At 41.1% G+C, this 22,077-nt stretch overlaps 1 protein-coding gene across 1 annotated transcript in view; it reads right to left on the minus strand.

Moving 5' to 3' along the window:
* The window catches only part of cckbra (cholecystokinin B receptor a), a 54,528-nt gene that overhangs the window by 18,238 nt on the left and 14,213 nt on the right, over positions 1–22,077 (minus strand). Inside the window, exon 2 of the mRNA XM_087836544.1 lies at positions 19,315–19,563. Within this exon, the coding sequence (XP_087692670.1) occupies positions 19,315–19,563 (249 nt within the window). The remainder of the gene's footprint in view (positions 1–19,314; positions 19,564–22,077) is intronic.

A 22,077-nucleotide genomic window follows, 5' to 3' on the forward strand; every position in this document is an offset into this window, starting at 1 on the left:
CTGTCACGCAGCATATTAATCCCCATTCATTGTTCCTCCAGGACGGAAGAACATATCCTGCCTAAACCAGGGCTTTACGTTATCACTCATGGGAGGAAGTCATTCTGCATTCTCCTGTGAGCACGGTGCAACTCAATTTACAGGAACAATACTAAGCTTTTGAGTGGTGGTCAGAAACGGTTTCCCTTCATCCTTTGGTGCAGGCTTTTCCTGCAAACCTGTGATTAAAAAAAACAAAACTGTGTTCCTTTCTATTGTGATAAGATTTTCTATCTTATCAAAGGTAAAAGATTAAGGATTTAAGTATATATTGAGTGAAAAACGCAAGGATTGAAACACCCAGAGAAAAAAAAGGGGGGAACAGCAAGGATAGTTGGTGTTGGATTTGATGTGGATCTGATGGGAGCAGGGAGGAGCTGTATCTTATTCCTGCGCCGCCAGAACAAAGGAGCTGACTGGCAAAGATATTCAACAACAAAGAGAACATCAGCTGCACAAAAAGACGTCTGAATGCCTTTTCTGTTCCATGAGCTGTAGAAAAAACAGTATTTCAGCTCTTTGCAAGACGGGAAACTTTTTGATTGCTGCTTCACTTGCATGAAACCTGAAGGGATAACAAAGCTGCCCCTTGATAATCAGGCAATCATTAGTCCAACCAAATCAGTAAACCCAGTGCAGTAAAAAAGTATTTTCCCCTTCCTGATTTCCTAGTTTCTTGGTATATTTGTCAGATCATCAAACAAATTTAACTCTAGACAAAGATATTCTGAAAATGCCTTTTTTAAATATTATGAAGGGTAGGGTCTTTACCTAACAGTATAAAGCACCTTGAGTTGACTGTTGCCTTGTGAAAAAGTACTTGCCTCCTAAACCTAATAGCTAGTTTTGCCACCCTTTACCGCAATAACTGCAACATGAATCCTTCACATTATTGTGGAGGAATTTTGGCCCACTCTTCTTTGCAGAAGTCGAGCATTAAAGGCCCGTTGAAGGCCGTGGAGAAGCATAAGTACGGTCTTTGACTTGGCCTTGGACAGAAACCTTCCAAACCATCCAGCTTTTGTCTCGTCAATCCACAGAACAATTTCCCGAAAGTTGTAGGGATCATTAAGGTTTTGTCTTTTTTCTTGTGTTCTTTTAAGTCAGCAGTGGTTTTCTCCTTAGAACCCTCCCATGGATGCCCAGTCTGCCCAGTTTCCTTCTTATTGTTGAATCATAAACACTGAGCTTGATTACAGTCAGAATCAGAATACTTCATTAATCCATGAGGAATCAATTATTAAGAAATCAGGATGGGGGTAAATACCTTTAACAGAATTGGATATACTGACTTGGTTGGAGCGAGGTGCCAGAAGGAGCACCTCACCGCGGGACAGAAGAGCTGAACTACTTCAGGGCCAAAGGTATAAGATAAAGCGGATATTTGAAAGAATACTCATCATGCAAAGCTCCTCTAGCAAAATGTAATCTTCGTTTTAATACTTGAACTTGATTTTTTATGACCCTCGAAAACTATATGAAAAGTGAAATTATTATCATAAATATGCAATGATTATTTGAATACTTTGGCTTAGCACGAGTGGGGGCATTCAGACTATAAGGTACTCCTCTCCCGTGGGGTGTGCGAAAATACTGCAGTGTAAGAAATGTGCGTTGCTTTGTAAAAACTGCAGCTTGTTGATTTGGCCCATCACTAATACTGTCAGACTCACATTATAGCTGTAGAACATCTTCCTGCATCCTTAATTTTGTGTATGTCATGGTTTTTGTAACAAACTACACTTTTAGTTAGAAGTCCTGTTTTTTCTCATTTTGTTTCTTTGATGGTTTTTCCCCTACTCTTTTATCTGTTTTATCTGTTGACTTTACTTGGTTCACCCTTTTAGTCTTGTTAGTTCTTGGTTAGTTCTTCTTGTGGTTTTTTTTACTTTTGCCTTCCTCTTTTGTTCTTTTTCCCACCCTCATCAGTGTTTGAGTGAGTTCACCTGTTTTTATTGCCTCTTTCTGTCTATGGTGTGTATTTGGTGTGTCTCAGTTTCCTCAGTCTTGGTCTGTTTCCCATTCCTTTTGTCTCCACTTTGTTTAATTCTGGCTTGCACCTTTTGGTTGCTCTACTTCTCTTTTAGATTTCTTCAGGTTTTTTGTCTTTCCAAGCACGTCTGTGTAAGACCTTCTGTTTAAATACACAATCTTTGAAATTACTGGCAGCCTGTTGCCCTTTTGTCTGCTTTTGGGTGAGTCAGTGAGCTCATTCAACAGGGCCAGGAGCATTACAAAAAGAGTTGCTAACAGGCAATTTGATCCCAATTGTAATGGTGCCAGTTTACCAAAATATGTAGAAACTGCATATGCTGCACAATGTGCAAACATAATGTATGTTTACAGGGTACCCTGTATTGTGTCCATGGATTTTTCTTCTATTAATCAAGAAGAGCAGTATGACCTGTTACCAGAGTGCTAAATATGCCGTTACACTTTTTGTCAAAGAGACTCTGACTGTGCCAGCCTGTTTCCATGAAACAATCCTGACTGCCATCATTGTTGTCCACTGTCCACTGCATGTCTACGCAGAAGGAGGTGGGTGGCACAGTCAGCACATGCAAATCTTAACACAGAGCACAGACACTGAAAGTCGTCTCACACTGTAAGTCTCTCACGCCCACATGTCTCTTTCAAGTGCTAAGCACAGACATGGAGAGAGATCAAATCGGACACAGGGGTTTTCTTTTGTTATTGCTTGAAGTCGGCGGTGCTCAGCCACGGCACCGGCTTACGCTGATTGCAGAGAAAGGAAACATGGAAAGGGAGGAATGTTGTTATATTCATTCTTTCACCGCAAGGCAAAGAAGAGGTATAATCAAATAAACAATGCAATGATGGAGAAAAGCAAGTGTTATTTATATAGCACATTCAATGGTGCATTAGAAAGCAAACAAACAGCAGGATTAAAAGAAAGGGCAGTAAAAATCATTTGAAGTCAAATGTATCAAGTTTGTATTATGTTGTGTGTGTTTGTGGATGTAAGTTATAAATGAACACATGGTTGGAGACCAAGCCAACAAACATGGAAGATGCAGGTTTTAGGAATGAATGACTGCAGCAGTGACACTTTCATATATAGCCTGTAAACTGCATGAGGACTTCTGAGGACATATTAATAAAGATAAGTAGGTTTATAGTGATTACTGAGGCTTGTAGAGTCACACGTTCACATGAGTGATGTTTTTAAACCCTACACTTATAGTAACTGATGGCCGTGAGGCTCTGTAGATCCATACTGACAGGAAATGCACTTTCAGGTGATGTACAGCACTGATCCTTCAGTGATTTAAACTCATGACACTGTTACACAGACAGCACAAGGAAATTCAGACCAGACTAATGTGCTCTTAGTCGGAAAGTTTGGCCCTAATTCTTCAACCCTTTCAATAATTCAGAGAAAAAAATATCAGACCATCTGTTTTATTACAGCCACTAGAAGTCAACACTGAGATGAGATCAGCACCATTGATGGACCGATTTATGAAACCTCTAAAGAAAATTAAACTCCAACCAATACTGAAGGGGTTCCCCCACACAGGCTGCCCAGGTATAACACTGGCCTCTGAGGTGTATTTTTCATTTAGCATTTTTCAGGTTTTTGACAGGACAAAGCTACCTACAGTGGCCCCCTCTTTCTTATTTTTAAAGTTCAGTCCCTCCTAACCAGGTAGCACTGCTTATATTGGTTTCGTAATAGCTGGCTTGTTAGCCAGGTTTTAGCTGTGCTCGGTATCATTCAGCCAGAGACCCTACTCCAGAGAGGATCTGTGCTATGAGTTATAGAACCTGCAGCAAATAGCAAAATGGGTAAGCCAAGCTCACAAAGGCTGACAAGTAAAGAAGGACTACCAGCTGCAGCCCAAAATAATGGAGTTACTTGGTGTTGATTATTAAATTCACTTCTGGGACCTTATGAAATTGAGTCAACTTTGGATACCATGGAAACCATCGGTACATCTCTCAGAGTTCAGTGAAGGCAAGCATTAAGCAGGACCAAAACAAATGTCCCTCACATACCAAGGGTAAGAAAAAAACTGGTGGTCAGTGGTAGTTATAGTAAATCAAAGGACATTTACAGTGTTTTTTTTACTTTTTATTGTGTTATATCTTTAATACTAGGCACAAACACAAGATGAAATGTCTGTAAATTTGAAGTATCTAACTTGATTTGCCCTAATTTCCTTCGGGATTAATAAAGTATTCTGATTCTGATTGATTATCTTTCTTATTGCTACTTTAAAGTATTTCATCATATTTTCAAGCTAAATTTTAAAGGTACATATGTGGTTATTCATTTATGTGCTTGGATGAGAAGTCTTAACATCAGTGCTGTTTTTAAGGCAGTATTTGGATCATTTTTCTCTAAACTTATTATCTTTATGTTTGTCAGAGCTGATTCACTGATGGAGGAATTTGTGGAGCCGAGTAACACCAGCAGCCAAATGCTGACAGCGGCAGAGGTAAGGCACTTTAACGTGACACATTAGATAAGGAGGAGACATGGGCTGTGTCCCAATTCAGGGTCTGCACGCTTGAAGTACGCATTTTAAGTGCAAATACGTCACCGCCACGCGACGACGGCTGTCCCAATTTGAAGTGTACTTCAAATGCATTCTCCAAATGCGCCGTCAATTTCCCCAAATATCAAGCGTGGTCCGGTGCATGCTTCGTGGTCCCATATATCCCACAATTCATAGCGCGGCGGTGGGTGTGGATAATTTTGCCGCAAAATACGGCAGAAGGGAGCGGCCAAAGAGTAAACTGTCAAAAGTAAGTACTGAATATCATGTCACTTATTTATGTGCAAATGTTTACTAACGAAGAACATTAAAACATTCCTGTTGGCCACATGTCGGCAAAGTTATGTGACATTAGTGACGTTTGTACTAACTTGGTTTTAAAGCCTTTACTTTAAAATATACGCCGTTCAATAGCTGAGCTTAATCTTACAGAGAATGATCAAAGCTCATGTAGAAACAAACAAACAAATGAACAAAAGATTTTCTCCTTCATTTCTGTCAAACAAAGCTGTATGAAACGTTTCCAGGTGTTAGTATCATGGTTGCTAGGCAACCTGGGCAGCACAACGGAGGCTAGACCGTCCCATTTCACAAGCCTCGCACTTCCGGCCTTAGCGGTCTTTATGTACGCGGCCCTTGTGGACCGTTGAGACTGCGTACTGTAAGGCTGCAGACCCTGAATTGGGATACAGCCATGGCATTCCAAGTGTAACCCACCTAAAATTGCCTCATGAAAATTAACTGCTGATCCCGAGGAATGCCAGTAGGTGGTGCTATGAGATTATGTAGTGCTTGTGAACTTGAGTAGCGAAGTAGCGAAGGAAAACAACGTTAAGGCGTATGCTCGTCGGAGCAACTCACTGGGAGTTTTTCCTTAGTCCTTGTTTAAAAAAAAAAAAGTTATGTGTGAAGACACAAAGTTGGATTTTACTCTTCCGCCTGTTGGGAAATGTGGCATTGTTGATGCCGATGTACCTCTGTTTTTATGATTCCTGTTCATTTCCGGTGAGTTGACTAACTTTGCTAGCATAGCAAGCTAATCATTAGCTAAATGTAATGTAAATTTTATGTGTTCCTTTTAAGTGCTGTATTATCCTTTTTTTTCACTTGTGAATAATCTAAGCCAATTGATGGGTTTTTTCTGAAAGATAGGAAGTACGTTTTATTTCCTGTAAGGAGATGATAAATATGAGCAGTCTTTGGATAAATAGTACTGCGACCACATTTTGCACTTCCCTCATGCATTGATAAGGTGCATTCTCACAGTTAAGTAGGAGCTGTATTAATGTGACTGCTGTTCACAAAATATGAGATTTGGTCGCAAATGCGACCTAATTTCTCAATGGTGCCACTAAAGAAAAAAATCCTAGGACCAGCTGTTTGAGTAAAAACAAAAAAGTCTCCGCAACTCTGAAAGGCTACGTTCACACTGCAGGCAAAAGCGCATCAAATCCGACTTTTTTGACCCTTTGCGACCCATATTCGATAATGGTATGACAGTGTGAACAGCACAAATCCAATATTTTCAAATCCGACCTGGGTCACTTTCGTATGTGGTACTGAATCCGATACATATCTGATGTTTTAGCGACTGCTGTTTGAACGGTCACGTCGCATTAAATCCGTCTTTTACGTCACTGACACAAAACAGACACCAATTATCAGCGCCGGACAAGACATCGTGAACGCTTCCTGGCCATCCAGTGAAACTGTTGGGAAGACAACGTTGGAGAAACGTGAACATTTTATTTGTACTGTATAATCTGCAGATTCTGACAGAAATCTTCAACTATCCTTTGAAGCACCGCTCCTCTCTAAAACAGCAATAAGGATAATTATTAGGCCATATGCAAATAACAAAATAACTTTATAACTTAAAGCAAAATTGGGAAACGTAAAGTCTGAAACAAGTCTTTATATTAAGGCCATCAGTCAAACAATACTGGTTGGTCTGGATCTAACCAGAGCGCGTTGTGTGTGACGTCTTCTTTTGCGCATGCGGGCCGCTTTGAGGGTTCACACTAGAGCGCGTTTGCTGTCACATTTTATTTGTAGTGTGAACAAGCAGACAAAAAAATCAGATTTAATCAAAAATTCGGAATTGAACATTAAGACCTGCAGTGTGAACGTAGCCTAAGTATCTGTGTAGCCAACACCGGACAACATTATGCCCACATCGTGGCCTAAACCAAACATGAAGGTGCTGCTTAGAGATCGACAGACCACGTGAGTTTCGCGTGTTGCATTGTAGGTACGAGTGGCAGCAAAACCAAAACACTGCATCAAGCACAAAGTACGAGGAAAAAAAATCAAAGGAGTGAAAGGGTTAGACCAGTGGTTCTTAACCTTGTTGGAGGTACCGAACCCCACCAGTTTCATATGCGCATTCACTGAACCCCTCTTTAGTGAAAAATATATATATATATTTTTTCAAATTCAAGACATAGATATGTTTTTTATTGGTTCACAAAATGAGCCGTGCATGTCACGGTGGAGGCTCTGCCGAACCCCTGAGACCTACTCACCGAACCCCTTGGGTTCGATCGAACCCAGGTTAAGAACCACTGGGTTAGACCCATATGAGCATACAGAATGGAGTAAAGACGTTAGCGTGCTGCCCAACTTTCATCACGCACATATTTATTATTATATGGTCCTAAGTGTGAGTGCATACACTCAAAAAATGTTAAGTAACTTCAGACCCCTGCAACAAGCCCAGGTCCAGTTTACTTTGGTGATTTGGACAATTCCATTTCACAGCTGTTGTTAATTTTTTTTTCTTTACCTCCTGTACAGGCCAGCGCAATCTATTTTATATATTATATTATATTTGGTCTTTGAATGGCTGCAATCCAGGCCATCCGTTGGCGCTTTGTTACTTTGGAAACATGACTTGAACAATTTCTCTTCCACAATGTAATCCGATAACAACCGATCTCTTTACCCGTCGGCTTCCCGTCACTGTCATGCAACCGGATATTGCAGTTAATAATACAACAGCTTTTGGCGATTCTTTTTTTCTTTTTATTGCTGTGTGACTGCTTTCTTGTGAAAGCCTGTGTGCGCTACTACCATTTGCCACTCGTACCTACAATCCTTTGCGGTTTTGATGTCACATTTTCAATCTCTATATGAACACGCTGCTGAAGTGCCGCAGCACCGACTCCGTGCTGCTGCACTTTCATCCATTTGTGTGTCACGCGCGTGTCTCTGCACAGACGCACAGAAAGGGGAAATAACATAGGGAATTACCACAATATCCAGTAGTGCACGGCGACACCCGCACATTCTGCCAATGTGCTGCCAAAAGAATCCTAGGTCGCACCGGTGCTACCAGCCGGCTCGAGTAAAAAAAAAAAAGTCTCCGCAACTCTGTGTGATCCACAACAGACATATTATGCCCATATCGTGGTCTAAACCAATCAAAGATAGTCAAAGGCTGAACCTCTCAGATGCCCATGCCCAAGGTAAGATGTTCAGATATTGAGATGTTATTGAGATGTTGAGAGGTTCGAATCCTTTGAGGCATTACAAAATTTTGACTTTTTTAATTTTGACTTTTGACGGTATTTTTCGGACTTTAAGGGGTGCTTAAAATCCTTTCATTCCCTCAAAAGTGTGCCTTATGCATGAGTTCTAGTTGTGCTAACTGACCACGAACTGATTTTATGTGGTACACAATCTGTCAAAATGTTTTAGTACGACTTTGGTAAGCTACGAAGCCGCAATGCTGACAGCCCTAAATTTTGGGGGGAAATTAAGTTTCTCCATGTATTGATTTCCTCTGTGTTGTAAACGTGCAAATCAGTCTGTGCATGATTACATTCCTATCAAAAAGTCTGCGTATGTGCAAATGTATCGCCCATCGTCGATTATTGGACTGACGATTGTCGTTTGGAAAATTTTTACATATCGCCCAACCCTAGTGTGATACACAGTAATAAACTTGACTGAAATTTGCCAAACTCTCTTTATTGCTAACAGCTTTTACTCATTATGTTTACCTATCCCCCTTATGTGCAATATCACTAAGTGCAATTTTTCTGATGCAGCATAGTATTTTATTCTATTTTATCTTGTTCTACTCTCAAATTTCCTACGTGTGGGACTAATAAAGGTTTATCTTATCTTATCTTATGTGAAGGTGAAAGGTCAACAGTGACATAAAAATGTTGCCAAAGGGGCCAGGGGAACGGTTAATTTAGCATTTCTGGGATTACAGGTACAGCCAGGATATATTTTTACTTACCTTTCACTAAAATTGCATAATTGACTCCAATTATGAGAAGGGGGTAGATTCAGTTGAAGAACAGCTGGATCTGCGCACGAAAGTTGACACCAAACAATATCTCTGTGAGCAGTGTGGGAAAATGTTCAAAACATTAAGTTTGAAGGTCCATCAGCGTCTGCACACTGGATAAAAACCCTACTCTTGCAATAAGTGTGGCCAGAGCTTTGCTCAATTAGTTTGTTTTCAGGTACATCAGTTTGGGCACAGTGGGGAAAAAAACATTCCTATGTGAAGCGTGTGGACTTACCTTCACTCACTTAAGTCCTTTGAAAAGACATCAACACACCCACACAGGAGAAAAAACATTCCCCTGTGATGAGTGCGGCAAAAGGTTCACTCACTCAGGTAACTTGAAAAGACCAGTGTACTACCACGGGAGAAAAACCATACTGCTGTGACAACTGTGGAAAAAGCTTCATCTAATCAATTCATTTACAGAGACACAAGTGCATGCCACAGGTGTAGGAGGCGTCCTGCCCTACATCGGCATTTCCACAAATGTTTATCAAACTATTTCATAAAACCATTAACATAATTTGCAAGTGTTGTCATGGTCCGGGTGTGTGCTAGTGTGTCTCCCTCTGATCCGGCAACTCCACCCCTGGGCAGTGTTGCCAACTCCTCAGTAAGAAAAATCGCTATTGGCTGTCCTAAAAGTCGCTAGAAGTCACTAAATGACGTCATCGCCTAATTTGCATAATTGGTCGTGCTAATATAATTGTAACCTACTTTGTTGGAGAGAGAAATAACATCGTGGAAGAGACATAAAGTGAGTAAAAAACGTCCTAAATGCATTTAGAATTTATTTAGAACTACGAATTAAATTTATTTTAGCAATAATTGTTTTTTGTAATGTCACAATTCCAACCCTGCTCCTTTATCCGGGCTTGGACCGGCAAAAGTGACCCGAAATAGGCACTCTGGTGGAGTTACTTTGTGTGTGTGTGTGTGTTTTAAACCTGATCCACAAAACAGCGTAACACTAAAAGAAGAACTGACTGCGTTACAGTCAGTGCGGGAGCAGCGGCTTCGCTCATGCGCGATTCATTTGCAGTTTGGACACACAGGTGTGAACATCTCCTGCAGCTGGGGGAGGACTATCCTCCGCCCGTGAGCGCTTTGGCACGGGCGAGGTGCCCACGGCAGCACCGCTGCTTGTTGAGAGTAAGAGCGATACACGCTTTCACGTCAAAAAGACGTCATAAATAAGTCTCCAATAACACCAGAAAAAGTCGCCAGATTTGTCGCTAGTCGCTTTTTAGAAAAAAAGTCGCTAAGGGGGTCTGAAAACTCGCTAAATATAGCGACAAAGTCGTTAAGTTGGCAACACTGCCCCTGGGAGGGGCCTCTGTGTTCTGCTGATTGCTCGCACCGGTGGGTGATTAAGCCGGGGACTAAGGCCAGCGCACTCAACCTCTCTTCGCCAGATTCTCACCAAGTTGCCGGATGCAAATCTCCGCCGAAGAGCTCCCATCCGGACGCTGGACCTCCTGACAGTCCTACAGGTTGTTCACCCAGTTCACCTGCCTGCCTCCCTGCCTCAACGCCAGGAATTTCGGACCACTCACCCCTCCACGCCACTACAGACCACCCGCGGCAAGTAGGCAGTACTTAGGAAGATTCAGAACAAACAGCTTGCCCGTATTCCTCCCGAACCATACCTGAACGTCTATACTCTATTTTCAGTGACTCTGACCCTTTCCCCGGACCCAGGTTGACTCTCCCTCCAGCCCAATCCTCGGAACAGCTGTTTTCCACTGACGAATGACCAGATTGCTCACTGGTTGCAGGCTGCATAAACCCCTTAGGTTTAGTTGTTGTATTTAGCATTTGTTAAACTCACATTCCAGTTGTGAACACTTGTTGTGAAAATAAACGTTGTCACTGAAACTACTTACGTGCTGTTCGGCGCCGAGCATTTGAGTCCTTTCTCTTTTGAGGCGGCCTCGGGCGTATTAAAATGTTGTCATTCTAATTTTATTTTCAAACGAAAGCCAATGACAGGGAGATATTTTCTTTCTTTTCTAAGTGCATGTCTCATGTGTCTTAGTTATTGCTTCTTTTGATAGAGTTTTCAGATGCACTGATCAAAGCTTCACTCTCTGCAACTTGGCAGAATTGTGAGGATTTTGTTTGACGAGAGGATTTTCTGCTGCAATTCTGGATGAGGTGCTGACAAATTAATTACTAGACAACTAACCGAACCAAATGTTTACATTTTCCCCCTGCAGTGTCTCTGCTCTGCTCCAAATGAAGATGCTCTAATCCTTTTTTTAAATTGTTATTAAACCTGACTCGAGTCAACACTCACAGCCTGATAACTGGCTTTTGAAGCTCTGAAGTTTGTTGTTGCAGATCTCTCGGCACACCTCAGCCTGGGAGAAAAGATTTGCATTCCTCAGGTGAAACCATGCCTGTTTATTCTAGTAACACCTAATTTTCTGCTGAAGGATGGCCTCAAGAAGTGCAAAGGTCTTAAAACTGTACCAGTGGAATTAGTGTGTTACAGGTGCCAGATATCCTTGCAGCTGTTTCTGTTCAGAAGTTTACTGTAAGCCACGAACGTCCCAAACTCTAATGCATTAATGCAAAGTGCACCTCAGAGGAATTGCATCACACAGCCAGCAGCAAAAACACAAACATGGATGCCTAAATATGATTGAAGATTGTGCTCGTACATGAAAGCGTACTCTCTGAATATTACAACATCAATCTCATAACTGCCATGGAAACAGCACAGGGGCTATTATTCATATGATTACCGAGCTGGGGCAGATCCGTGGATGCTTAGATGAATGGGCAAGTAGAAGGATAAATGGTGTATTATATGTCTAGTGAGTGGCTGTGTCCCAATTAAGAGACTGCACGCTTGAAGTACGCATTTTGAGTGCGATTACGTCCCAATTCGAAGTGTACTTCAAATGCGCCATCGATTTCCCCAAATATCACGCGTGGTCCGGTGCACGCGTTGTGGTCCCATATATCCCACAATCCATAGCGTGGTGGTGGGTGTGGATAATTTTGCCGCAAAATACGGCAGACGGCAGAAGGGAGCGGCCAAAGAGTGAACTGTCAAAAGTAAGTAAAACATTACAGTTGGCCACATGTCGGCAAAGTTGTGTGACATTAGTAATGTTTGTACTTTCAGCGTTAATTTGTTTTTTATTGCCTCTTACTTCAATATATAGATAGTCGACCTTAATCTTACAGAGAATGTGATGATTTTGTGGATAATTAAAGTAAGTCATATATCCACAAACACAACAAGCTGAAAGTCAGTGATGCTGCTCGGTTTGCGGTCCTGAATATCACAGCACAAGCAGGATTCACTGCACTGTTAATGTTAGCTATGTTATATTGCTGCCTCTGTTCGGTGGTGTCGAGCCAAACGGACTTTAACGTGTGTTTGAACGAGCTGACGGTTCACTCGTTAAGCTGAAAGAAAGATGCTTTAATCACAGGAGTCACACATGTGTCCACTGGAACTCTTCTTGTTTAGCACTCGTAATAACACTAACACTAAATCCTCCTTCTCTTGTGCTGTTTTGTAGCAGTGTATACACCTGAGACTGTCACCTGTCTGTCTGTCACCCAGCTGTATATAAACTCCGTCATGCTAGCTAGCACGCAGTACGAGTTATTGTAACTGACTATAAAAAGTCAGCACAATGAAAATAAACTACACCTAAACCTGGTTTATATCTGACCCAGATAGACTGCAGGTCATAACTTCTTACCTGAAGTTCAGTTCACCTCACGCCTCGGGCCTCTCCTCCTCCTGCCTCCCCTTTCCCTCATCCACCTGCTGCCCTCTGTGGAAGCTCCACCATGGTCAGCACCAAACAACTGAGTTATTTTTACACATCGGCCAGCATCTTGCCAATACACCACCTTTCATTGTTTATACAGTTACAGAAAAACCAAAACATTGGCTCATAAAAAGAAAAATCACCACCGGCCCGGAGCTGTGGCACGCGTGCCCAGGGTTGCCGACCCCTGGGCTAGATAGAAAATGTTGCTCATTGAAGTAATGGATCAGATGCTCGTGGGGAGTTTGACAGGAGATGTTAATGTTTAAGTTAATCCAAAATGCTGCAGCAAGAGTACTGACAGGGACTAGAAAGAGAGAGCATATTTCTCCTGTTTTGGCTTCCCTTCATTGGCTTCCTGTTAAATCCAGAATTGAATTCAAAATCCTGCTCCTCACATACAAGGTCTTAAATAATCAGGCCCCATCCTATCTTAATGACCTTGTAGTACCATATCACCCTATTAGAGCACTTCGCTCTCGCTCTGCAGGCCTACTTGTTGTTCCTAGAGTATTTAAAAGTAGAATGGGAGGCAGAGCCTTCAGTTTTCAGGCCCCTCTTCTGTGGAACCAGCTTCCAGTTTGGATTCGGGAGACAGACACTATCTCTACTTTTAAGATTAGGCTTAAAACTTTCCTTTTTGCTAAAGCATATAGTTAGGGCTGGACCAGGTGACCCTGAATCCTCCCTTAGTTATGCTGCAATAGATGTAGGCTGCCGGAGGATTCCCATGATGCATTGAGTTTTTCCTTTCCAGTCACCTTTCTCACTCACTATGTGTTAATAGACCTCTCTGTATTGAATCATATCTGTTATTAATCTCTGTCTCTCTTCCACAGCATGTCTTTTATCCTGTCTTCCTTCTCTCACCCCAACCGGTCGCAGCAGATGGCCGCCCCTCCCTGAGCCTGGTTCTGCCGGAGGTTTCTTCCTGTTAAAAGGGAGTTTTTCCTTCCCACTGTCGCCAAAGTGCTTGCTCATAGGGGGTCATATGATTGTTGGGCTTTTCTCTGTATCTATGAAGCGCCTTGAGGCGACTTTTGTTGTGATTTGGCGCTATATAAATAAAATTGAATTGAATTGAATGTTTGTATATGAACATTGTGAGGAGGACGTGAGATCATTTGGGAGAAGTTCAGGGTAGAGCTGCTAATCTTCCACATGGGAAAGGAGCCAGCTGAGGCGGCTGACTAGGATGCCTCCTGGAGACCACTCAGGTGAGGTTTTTCAAGGATGTCCAGCAGGGAGGAGACCCCAGGGTACACACAGGACATTCTGGAGATATCTCTCTCGATTGCCCTGAAAACAGCTTGTTTATCCTAAATGATGGGTGATTGAGGAGAAGGAGGCATGGGCAGCTCTGCTTAGATTGCTGCCACTGGGCCTCAGAGATGAATAGAAAATGAATGGATTCTAACCCTCAGTAAATTGAAAACCTTCTTCCCTAAATACAGGGTCAGAGCACTTGCCATCTTCTTAGACATTGCAGGGTTCAGAATCTTGGTTTAAGAAATTATTCAATACAACCATAGGTCAAACACATGAACCAAAAAGGGCAGAAAAGTCAAAGGTTTAAAACAAAAAACAAAACAAAACTACAGCTCTCAATATGACAAGCAACTATAATAGGGGGATAGAGGAAATGCCAAAAAGAAAGTTGACTGTTAGTAGTTAGTAGTAATAGGACTCTTTAAGACATGAAATCATGAATACCACTTTGTTTTTCAAGACTGAGCTCAGGTCCTTCCTCTCCCTTTCTCTCAATATCTGTCCCCATTTTCTAACTTTCACTAGTTTCTGATCTCACTGCCTGATGAGACCAGGGCTATGACTGCTGGGATTTCAATTGTACTGCATAAAATATGAACTGGCCTGACAGAAGTTTGGTTTCTTGTCAGTCCAGTCATGTGTCTGTGGCAATAATCCAATCAGACCACAATTTAAATGGAGAGATTAGGTGCTGAGTTGGGGTGTCGTAAAAGTTCCTTGAAAAATGAAAAATCATCCCTTCAAATACAATGTTCTGATAAATTAATGTTATCTTTTATTAAATTCATATTATCCAATAAAAGACTTCCTTGAGTTTCCAAACATAAAATGAGAGGCAGAGCTTTCAGCTATCACACTCTTCTCCTGTGGAACCAGCTCTCAGTTCTAATTTTAAGATCAGTCTTTTGATAAAGATTAATTAGTTTAGATAGTTGGACTTGAAGCCGGTGGCCTTAAACTACTCTGTAGTTATGCTGCTACACTATGAATATTAAATCACCCATCCAAATCATTGAATCAGGTGTCCCCCTCACTTCCATGGCCACAGGTGTATATAATAAAGTATCTAGGAATGCAAGCTGCTCCTACAAACAGTTGTGAAAGATTGGATTGCTCTCAGGAGCTCAGTGAATACTGTCATGAAACAGTCATGAGTCATAAAATTTCCTTGCCATTAACTATTTCACAGTCCACTGTTAGTGGAATTATAACAAACTGGAAGAAATTGGGAAAGACTGCAACTCAGCCACAAAGTGCTAGGCCATGTAAATTCACAGAGCGGGGTCAGCAGAGGTCACCAACTTTCTACAGAGTCAATCACTACAGACCTTCAAACGTCATGTAGAGTTCAGATTAGCTCAAGAACAGTGGGTAGAGCGCTTCATGGAACGAGTTTCCATGGCTGACCAACTGGTACAAAGCATGCTGCCACTGGACTCTAGACCAGCGGTCCCCAACCTTTTTTGCGCCACAGACCGGTTTATGCCCGACAATATTTTCATGGACCAGCCTTTAAGGTGTCGTGGATAAATACAACAAAATAAAACTAGTACCGGTACCAAAAAAAAGAAAATTTATTCATAACACACGTGAAAAGACCCAGGAAAACCAAGTAAACGATAACAAAATAACGCTGAAAACCGATAAAAACCCTGACAACTATACATTTCACACCTGAGCCTCAACTCTCACGGACCGGGGGTTGGGGACTGCTGCTCTAGACTCTTGTCCAACATCAGTGTCTGACCTCATAAATTTGCTTCTAGAAGAATAGCCAGAAATTCCCATAAACATACATTTCCTTGTGGAAAGCCTTCCCAGAAGAGCTGAAGCTGTTATAGCTGCAAAGGGTGATGTGGCATCATGTTAAACTCAATGGATTAAGAATGGGATTTAACTCGATTTCATGTGAGTTTGAAGGCAGACAATACTTTTGGCGTGTATGAATAAGAGATGGTCTCTTGGTGTGCCAGCAGTTACTTTACTGCTGGAGGTCTCTTCCTGTTAAAAGGGAGTTTTTTCCCCCCACTGTCTCTAGTTTTGGATTGTTGCAGTTATGCTCTTATATTTTATGGTCTTCACCTTTCAATAAAAAAAGCTTGTGCTGTACTGATCAGCAGCAGAAAGCTGAATTTGTATCAGGATGATCACTGTTTTTCAGTTCACCTGGTTCTAATGTTGTGTCTGATCGGTGCATTAGAATGAGCAGTATTATGAAGGGTGGGTGTACAAACGTGTACACAATACATATTTTTTGACTAGGTATAGTGACATGTTAGCAACCATGTCCAATCCAGATCTAGAAAGACTAGTGGTAACTCTGTAGATCATTTGAGGTTATCTCACCAAGAGTGATTCCTTCATATTTTGCAAACACCGGCAGACAAAATGTATTACCCTGCTAGAAGAGTTCCCTCATCATCCTTTAAGACATCTTAATCATTTCATAGGGAGAAAATGAAATTATTTGACAGGTTTTTTTTGCATAGATGCAGCAAAGAATGATCAACATCTGCAGAAGAAGACACCATGCTAATTCCTTTGGTCCAGTGCTTCATCATTTCACTCATTCATTATGAAACTACTTTGTAGCTTAACTAAAACAAGCATAAAATTATAAAAAAGTGATCAAAAAACCCAAAAGTTTGTATTTTAAGTCCAAAGCAGCTGCCCCTCCTGCTCTCTTCCTCCTTATCACAGCTGAGAGAGCCCAGTAATTGAAAAGGAGATTCGGCAAGCCTGTCCTCACAGATGGAGCGTTGCATTTCTGAAACAATAATAGGATTGCGATCCTGACCGTTCGATATCGTTTCTCGACCATTCAAAAGCTCAAAGTGGAGCAAAGAGACAAAGTACTGCAGTCCATCTCAGTTTCGTGGCACTCTCTTTTGCTTTCAGTCTGACTCAGGCCTCACGTGGCACCTCAACTCTGGCCTGATGAGAGCCAGCTCATCGCTAAGTCACACTCCTGAAGATGTGTGACTGTTCGAGCACTTTCAGAGTGATGGTTAAAAGAAGCCCAGAGAAAAGCCTCTTTGCAAGACAGACCCTTGTTAAATATCAAGCAATTTTAGGCAGGAGGATCACAGTGTCTGATCAGCTGTGAGTCACAAAAGAAGGCCAGATTTCTCTTTTAGAAGAATAAAACACATAAAGCCCAATGACCAAATGGATCTCATATATTTAATTTAAAAAAAGAACATGATAATAATCACATTAATGTAAACTCTCCCTTATTCTGGTTGTGCTAGTTGTGTAAGATTTCTGAAATAATGAGCCCAATCCGTATGTAACCAGGTCATAAATTACATGTTGTTATAATTACACAAAATGTGTTCTAGACCCCAAACCGTTCCTTTTATACCTGATTTTTAGGACCTCCAAGCCTGTAGTTATGTTCATTATCAGTTAGGGCCCCTCCTCATTCTTCTTCTTCGGTGCAACCCTATAAATACAGGGTACCCCTTTGGCCTCTCCCCTTTTCTACAATTCCCCTGTGGGAGAGGTTGGTGTCATTTCTTTACCAGCACTGTAAAACACACATATAATTTATATTTAGCCACCCTGATGTTTCTGATTGTGTTTTTAGTTCAATTATTGTCATCACTGTGCCTGTCTTTGCTAGATGCTGTAAATGTGTAGTACATGTCTGCCACATACGTGTTATAGGCACAGTCTATGCTAGCATGAATAGATCATTCTTGCTGGCTTGGAAGTTGTGGTGGGTTAAGCTAACCCTCTTCCCTACTGTTTGTATTTGGTTGTAGGACCTGGAGCGGGCAAGTTAATGACTTGGAGATCTGTGTTTCTTTTACCATTCATTGTCAGACACAGAGCAGGAACACAACAGTTACACGTACAAAAGTGGCCTTTTTACTTTTCTTATTCCATGCAAAAATAAATAAATCAATAACTTTTCATTTGCATAAAGTAATTGAATTCATGAATTGTTTATACCACAGCTTTTCACGCTGTGTTATTAACCTAACTTTCTGTCACCATTTGAAACTTGATCAAAATTCTGTTGTGTGAACCAACAACCTGAAGTTCTCCTCTAAAAGAAGAAACAGACATAGAAATATGTATGCAGTATCCTCTCTTGTCCTCTCTTTCATACATCTTTCTTTCCTGGAAAATAAATCAAACCCTGCTTGAGCTACTTGATCACAATTTTATTGGTCTATATGAATGCATGGCAGGGATGAGAAGGAGAAAAAAAGAATGTGTAGAGTATGCAGGTGAGACTGTGGGGTGACATTACTTTCTGATTTGTTAGACGAGTAAGTGCATGGGATTGCCCGGAAGGAATACCAATATTATACAACACACTGGCTGATTTAATAACTCTTAATAAGGGTGTCAGATGCCGTTCATCCCCTGATTACCAGCTGTCACATTAACATCAGGCTCCTTTTCTGTAGTGCACGTGAATTGTAAATGAACTGGTGCTTTTATTTATTTATATATATATATATATATATATATATATATATATATATATATATATATATATATATATATATATATATATATATATGAGTGCCTTTCAACTCTAACTGAACACTCAAACACTTTTTAGACTACAAACCACATTCACCCATTCATAAAGTCTGGGGTTTATTATTTTGCGGAAGTACACTTCAACATGTAGCCTGGAGGAGCTGGGGAATAAACCACTGACCTTCCAAGTAGCACACAATGGCTGAAGCATCCAAAAAAATTGGCAGCAACTCTGGAGCACGAGCAATGAGTATAGAGCCAAGGCCCACCTGTATTCATATTTGCTTAAAACAACTTCTTTGGTTCTTTTCCTCTGCTTTTGATTACACTCTGCTAGCATATGGCTTGCTTCCATCTTGTAAAACTCTTTTTCAAGTTACTCTCAGAGGGTTTGTTTGGTTTACAAGCTCCACTCTGCCGATAGATGATCATCACAGGCAAATAAATGTCACATCTCCCATTCAGCTAAATCCATTAAACAGGTAGCATTTATTGTAGTGACTACAGTGGGTTTTGTTTTTACTAATTTCTTTAGAGTGTGAGACTTCTGCACTGGAGTTTAGCTGCTGTTGTTTGCTGCACACAAGACAGTGATCCATTTTCCCTTCCTACAGCAATCCGCCTCACTGTCAATCATGGCTTTTGATGTGTTGTGCTCTTATAATGAGGCAGCTTTGCAGTTCAGTTATGCACCAGTTTATAAAAACAGTTGCTCAGAGCATGTTATACTGTAAGATAAAGACCCTAAAATAGTCCCTACAAACACACAGGTCAGATGATCCCTTCTTTGAAAAACAGCACAGGAAGTGGATCTCTTTAAATGCCTCATATACTAAAAGTGTACAGTTCAGCTCAGGTTTGGTATCAAAAGTCTCATGCTCACCCATTAAGTAGGTGACAATCTTGCACATGGTGGCTCCAAAGATGAAGTCCTCTAGCATGTTGGGGATGAGTGTAAAGGGCATACAGAAAATGGCCATCATCAGGTCGCTGACCGCCAGCGACAGCAGGAAGGAGTTGGTGACCGTCCGCATGCGCTTGTTCAGCATCAGGACCACGATGATCAGGAGGTTGCCGAAGACGCTGAGCAGGAAGATGAGCGAGTAGAGCAAAATACGCAAGGAGTCCATCTCTGATAGACACAAAGAGACACAGGGCATTTTCAGTTATAGGGAGGAATATTGTAAGCTTCTCTTAACAAAAGCTCAGTTTCCAGGAGGAGCTATTTTGTGCTACTTTAGTCCTGGGAGAGAAGAAACTGTACTTGTAACAGTAATAAACAAAGAATAAAAGCAAATAAAAGCAGCATAAGATGAACACGGGTGCATTAATTGAACTGGCTGGCTGACAAACGTCTTTCACCAGGATCTATACACCCAAATTAATTCAAAAGCAGTTTTATTCATTTGCATGCAGATGCAAGTAATACTTTAATTATTCATGCAACCCTTGTATTAAATTAGATATGAATTAATAAAAAGAAAACATCAAGATAAGAAAATTTAAAAGGAGATAGTTGCATCAATACATGAAGACAACAGCCTGGATCAGGTTGTTCCCCTGGGAAATAAGACTGAGCACATAAACAACACCAGACTCTATTACAAGGCAGAATAACTTGGCTTAATCAACATCTTAAATCGTGCTAATGTCAATATTCCTCTCCTCACCCTGTGAATGAAAGCATTAGTAGTAGTCTTCAAGAAAAAGATGAAGACAATATCACAAGCACGGAGCCGACCGTGTCAGGTGGCTTACTTGGGAATACAACCCAAACTGGAAAAACAAGATCAAAATTAAACAGTTCTCTTTTCATCAACAATAATATCCTTTCAGTTTGTAGGGGCAGGAGGAGGAGCAAGATTTGAGCAACAGCCAGATGTAATTCCAGGCCACAGTCATCAAAACGACTACAGTGAGACGCAAAAGCAACTAAAAAGAGATACAAATGACAAAAAAATCATAAAGAGACATAAATGACTACAAACTGATGCATAATGACTGAAAATAGACACAAAGTCACTGATTAGAAGGTAAATGACAACTGAACGATGCTAACAAAGTTACAAAAAAGGAAAAAAAATATCAGTTGAGATTGTCATGACTACAAAAACAAAGATAATGACTACATGCTTATGAAAACAAAGACCCAAAATGCATAGTGACTACAAAGGCTCAGATACAGATACAGGGTTAAGCAAAAACGTAGACTGGTTTAATTATACAAATTGATCATACAGACATGTGGTGGCATGCACTGAGATCTTAAAAAAAGAATATAATGAAACAGTCATCTACAGTGTGTTTCATAAGATTTCCTTCTTTCAGCGCTGCCATACAGCTAAGCATCAGTGGGTGCTGGATGGCCCAGCCAGAGGGTTTTTGGGATGCTCCCTTCACTAACACCAGCCTGCCACAGCGAGTCTGTTTGAGAATGAGAGTATCTGACAGGACAAGGTCGGGGCTGGCCATGTGCTGACTGAGTCCTCTGATTAAACACAGAGACATGCGAGAAGTCCGGAGGTTTACAGCAGAGCCTGCGCACAGAATGTAGCACATCACCTTTAAGGCAAGCATTGCTCATCAGGAGTAGAAGCAGGACACAAACAGCGGGCTTAAAACGCATCTTTGTGCCACAGTGAACACTGAGACAGCCCTTACTGAATCCTGTTAAAAAGAGAGTTTTTCCTTCCCACTGTCGCCGTCTGATTGTGGGGGTTTCTTTCTAATATTTTAGGGTCTTTATCTTGCAATTTAAAACACTTTGAAGTGACTGTTGTCCTCCCACACAGATGCATATTTTGAATTTCAATGTTTGCAAAACTTAAAGACCCACATAAATGACCCAGATTTTAGAATTTGACACAGTGCTTTTAATAATAAGGTGTGTTTGATAGTATTTAATTTAACTACACACTTGAAAGCCTATTGCCCAAGCTGTTGAACCGCAGCTGCTACTGTTATGTGACTTCAGTGTGCACATTAAAATGCTGTATTTTTGATCTTTTGTCATTATTGTTTTGCTATCTTATTACCAACTTGCCCCATGTCCTCTGCTGTTTGCCTAATAGCTGTGCTTGTCTCTGTGTGGGTGTATTTACAAGTATTTTATGAAACACTGTGGGATAAATTGTGCCTTATGAGTGTGTGCAGCATGACATTACTTTTTAGTGTGAGAAAAAAAACTTCTTTGTATCGCTGCTTTTATCCTGCTTCTGTGACTTAACTCTAAGCTTAATTGGCTGGAGAGCATCTTGCCAAAGGAGTGAAGATGAAAGTTGATTCAAGCTGGCATATTCATAGTAATGTCCTCCCTATAAATAGACAAATTAAATAACATTTTTAAAGCAAACTATGAAAAAAGTTTGTCTGCAGTAACAAGTACAGAGTGATTAGACGGTCCGGTTTTGAACCCAAGACATTGCAGGTTAATGCTGATCACCTCTGCCACGTGAGAGATTCTGTCCCCCTTAACTGCAAGTATGAATTATTCCTTTGATGGAGAAGAGTCCTCTGCTTTTTGAAGCTGTTTCATTAGCCAAAGATTGCCCATTTCAGAGATGTGACAGCATTTTGCCATGCTCACATGGGCTACTTTTACATTAATGTTCCTCATAATAACAACTTTTTAACTACAGGAGGGTAA

Source organism: Neolamprologus brichardi, chromosome 23 (genome assembly GCF_056152115.1).
Source record: "Neolamprologus brichardi isolate AB-2024 chromosome 23, ASM5615211v1, whole genome shotgun sequence".
Classification (NCBI taxonomy): domain Eukaryota; kingdom Metazoa; phylum Chordata; class Actinopteri; order Cichliformes; family Cichlidae; genus Neolamprologus; species Neolamprologus brichardi.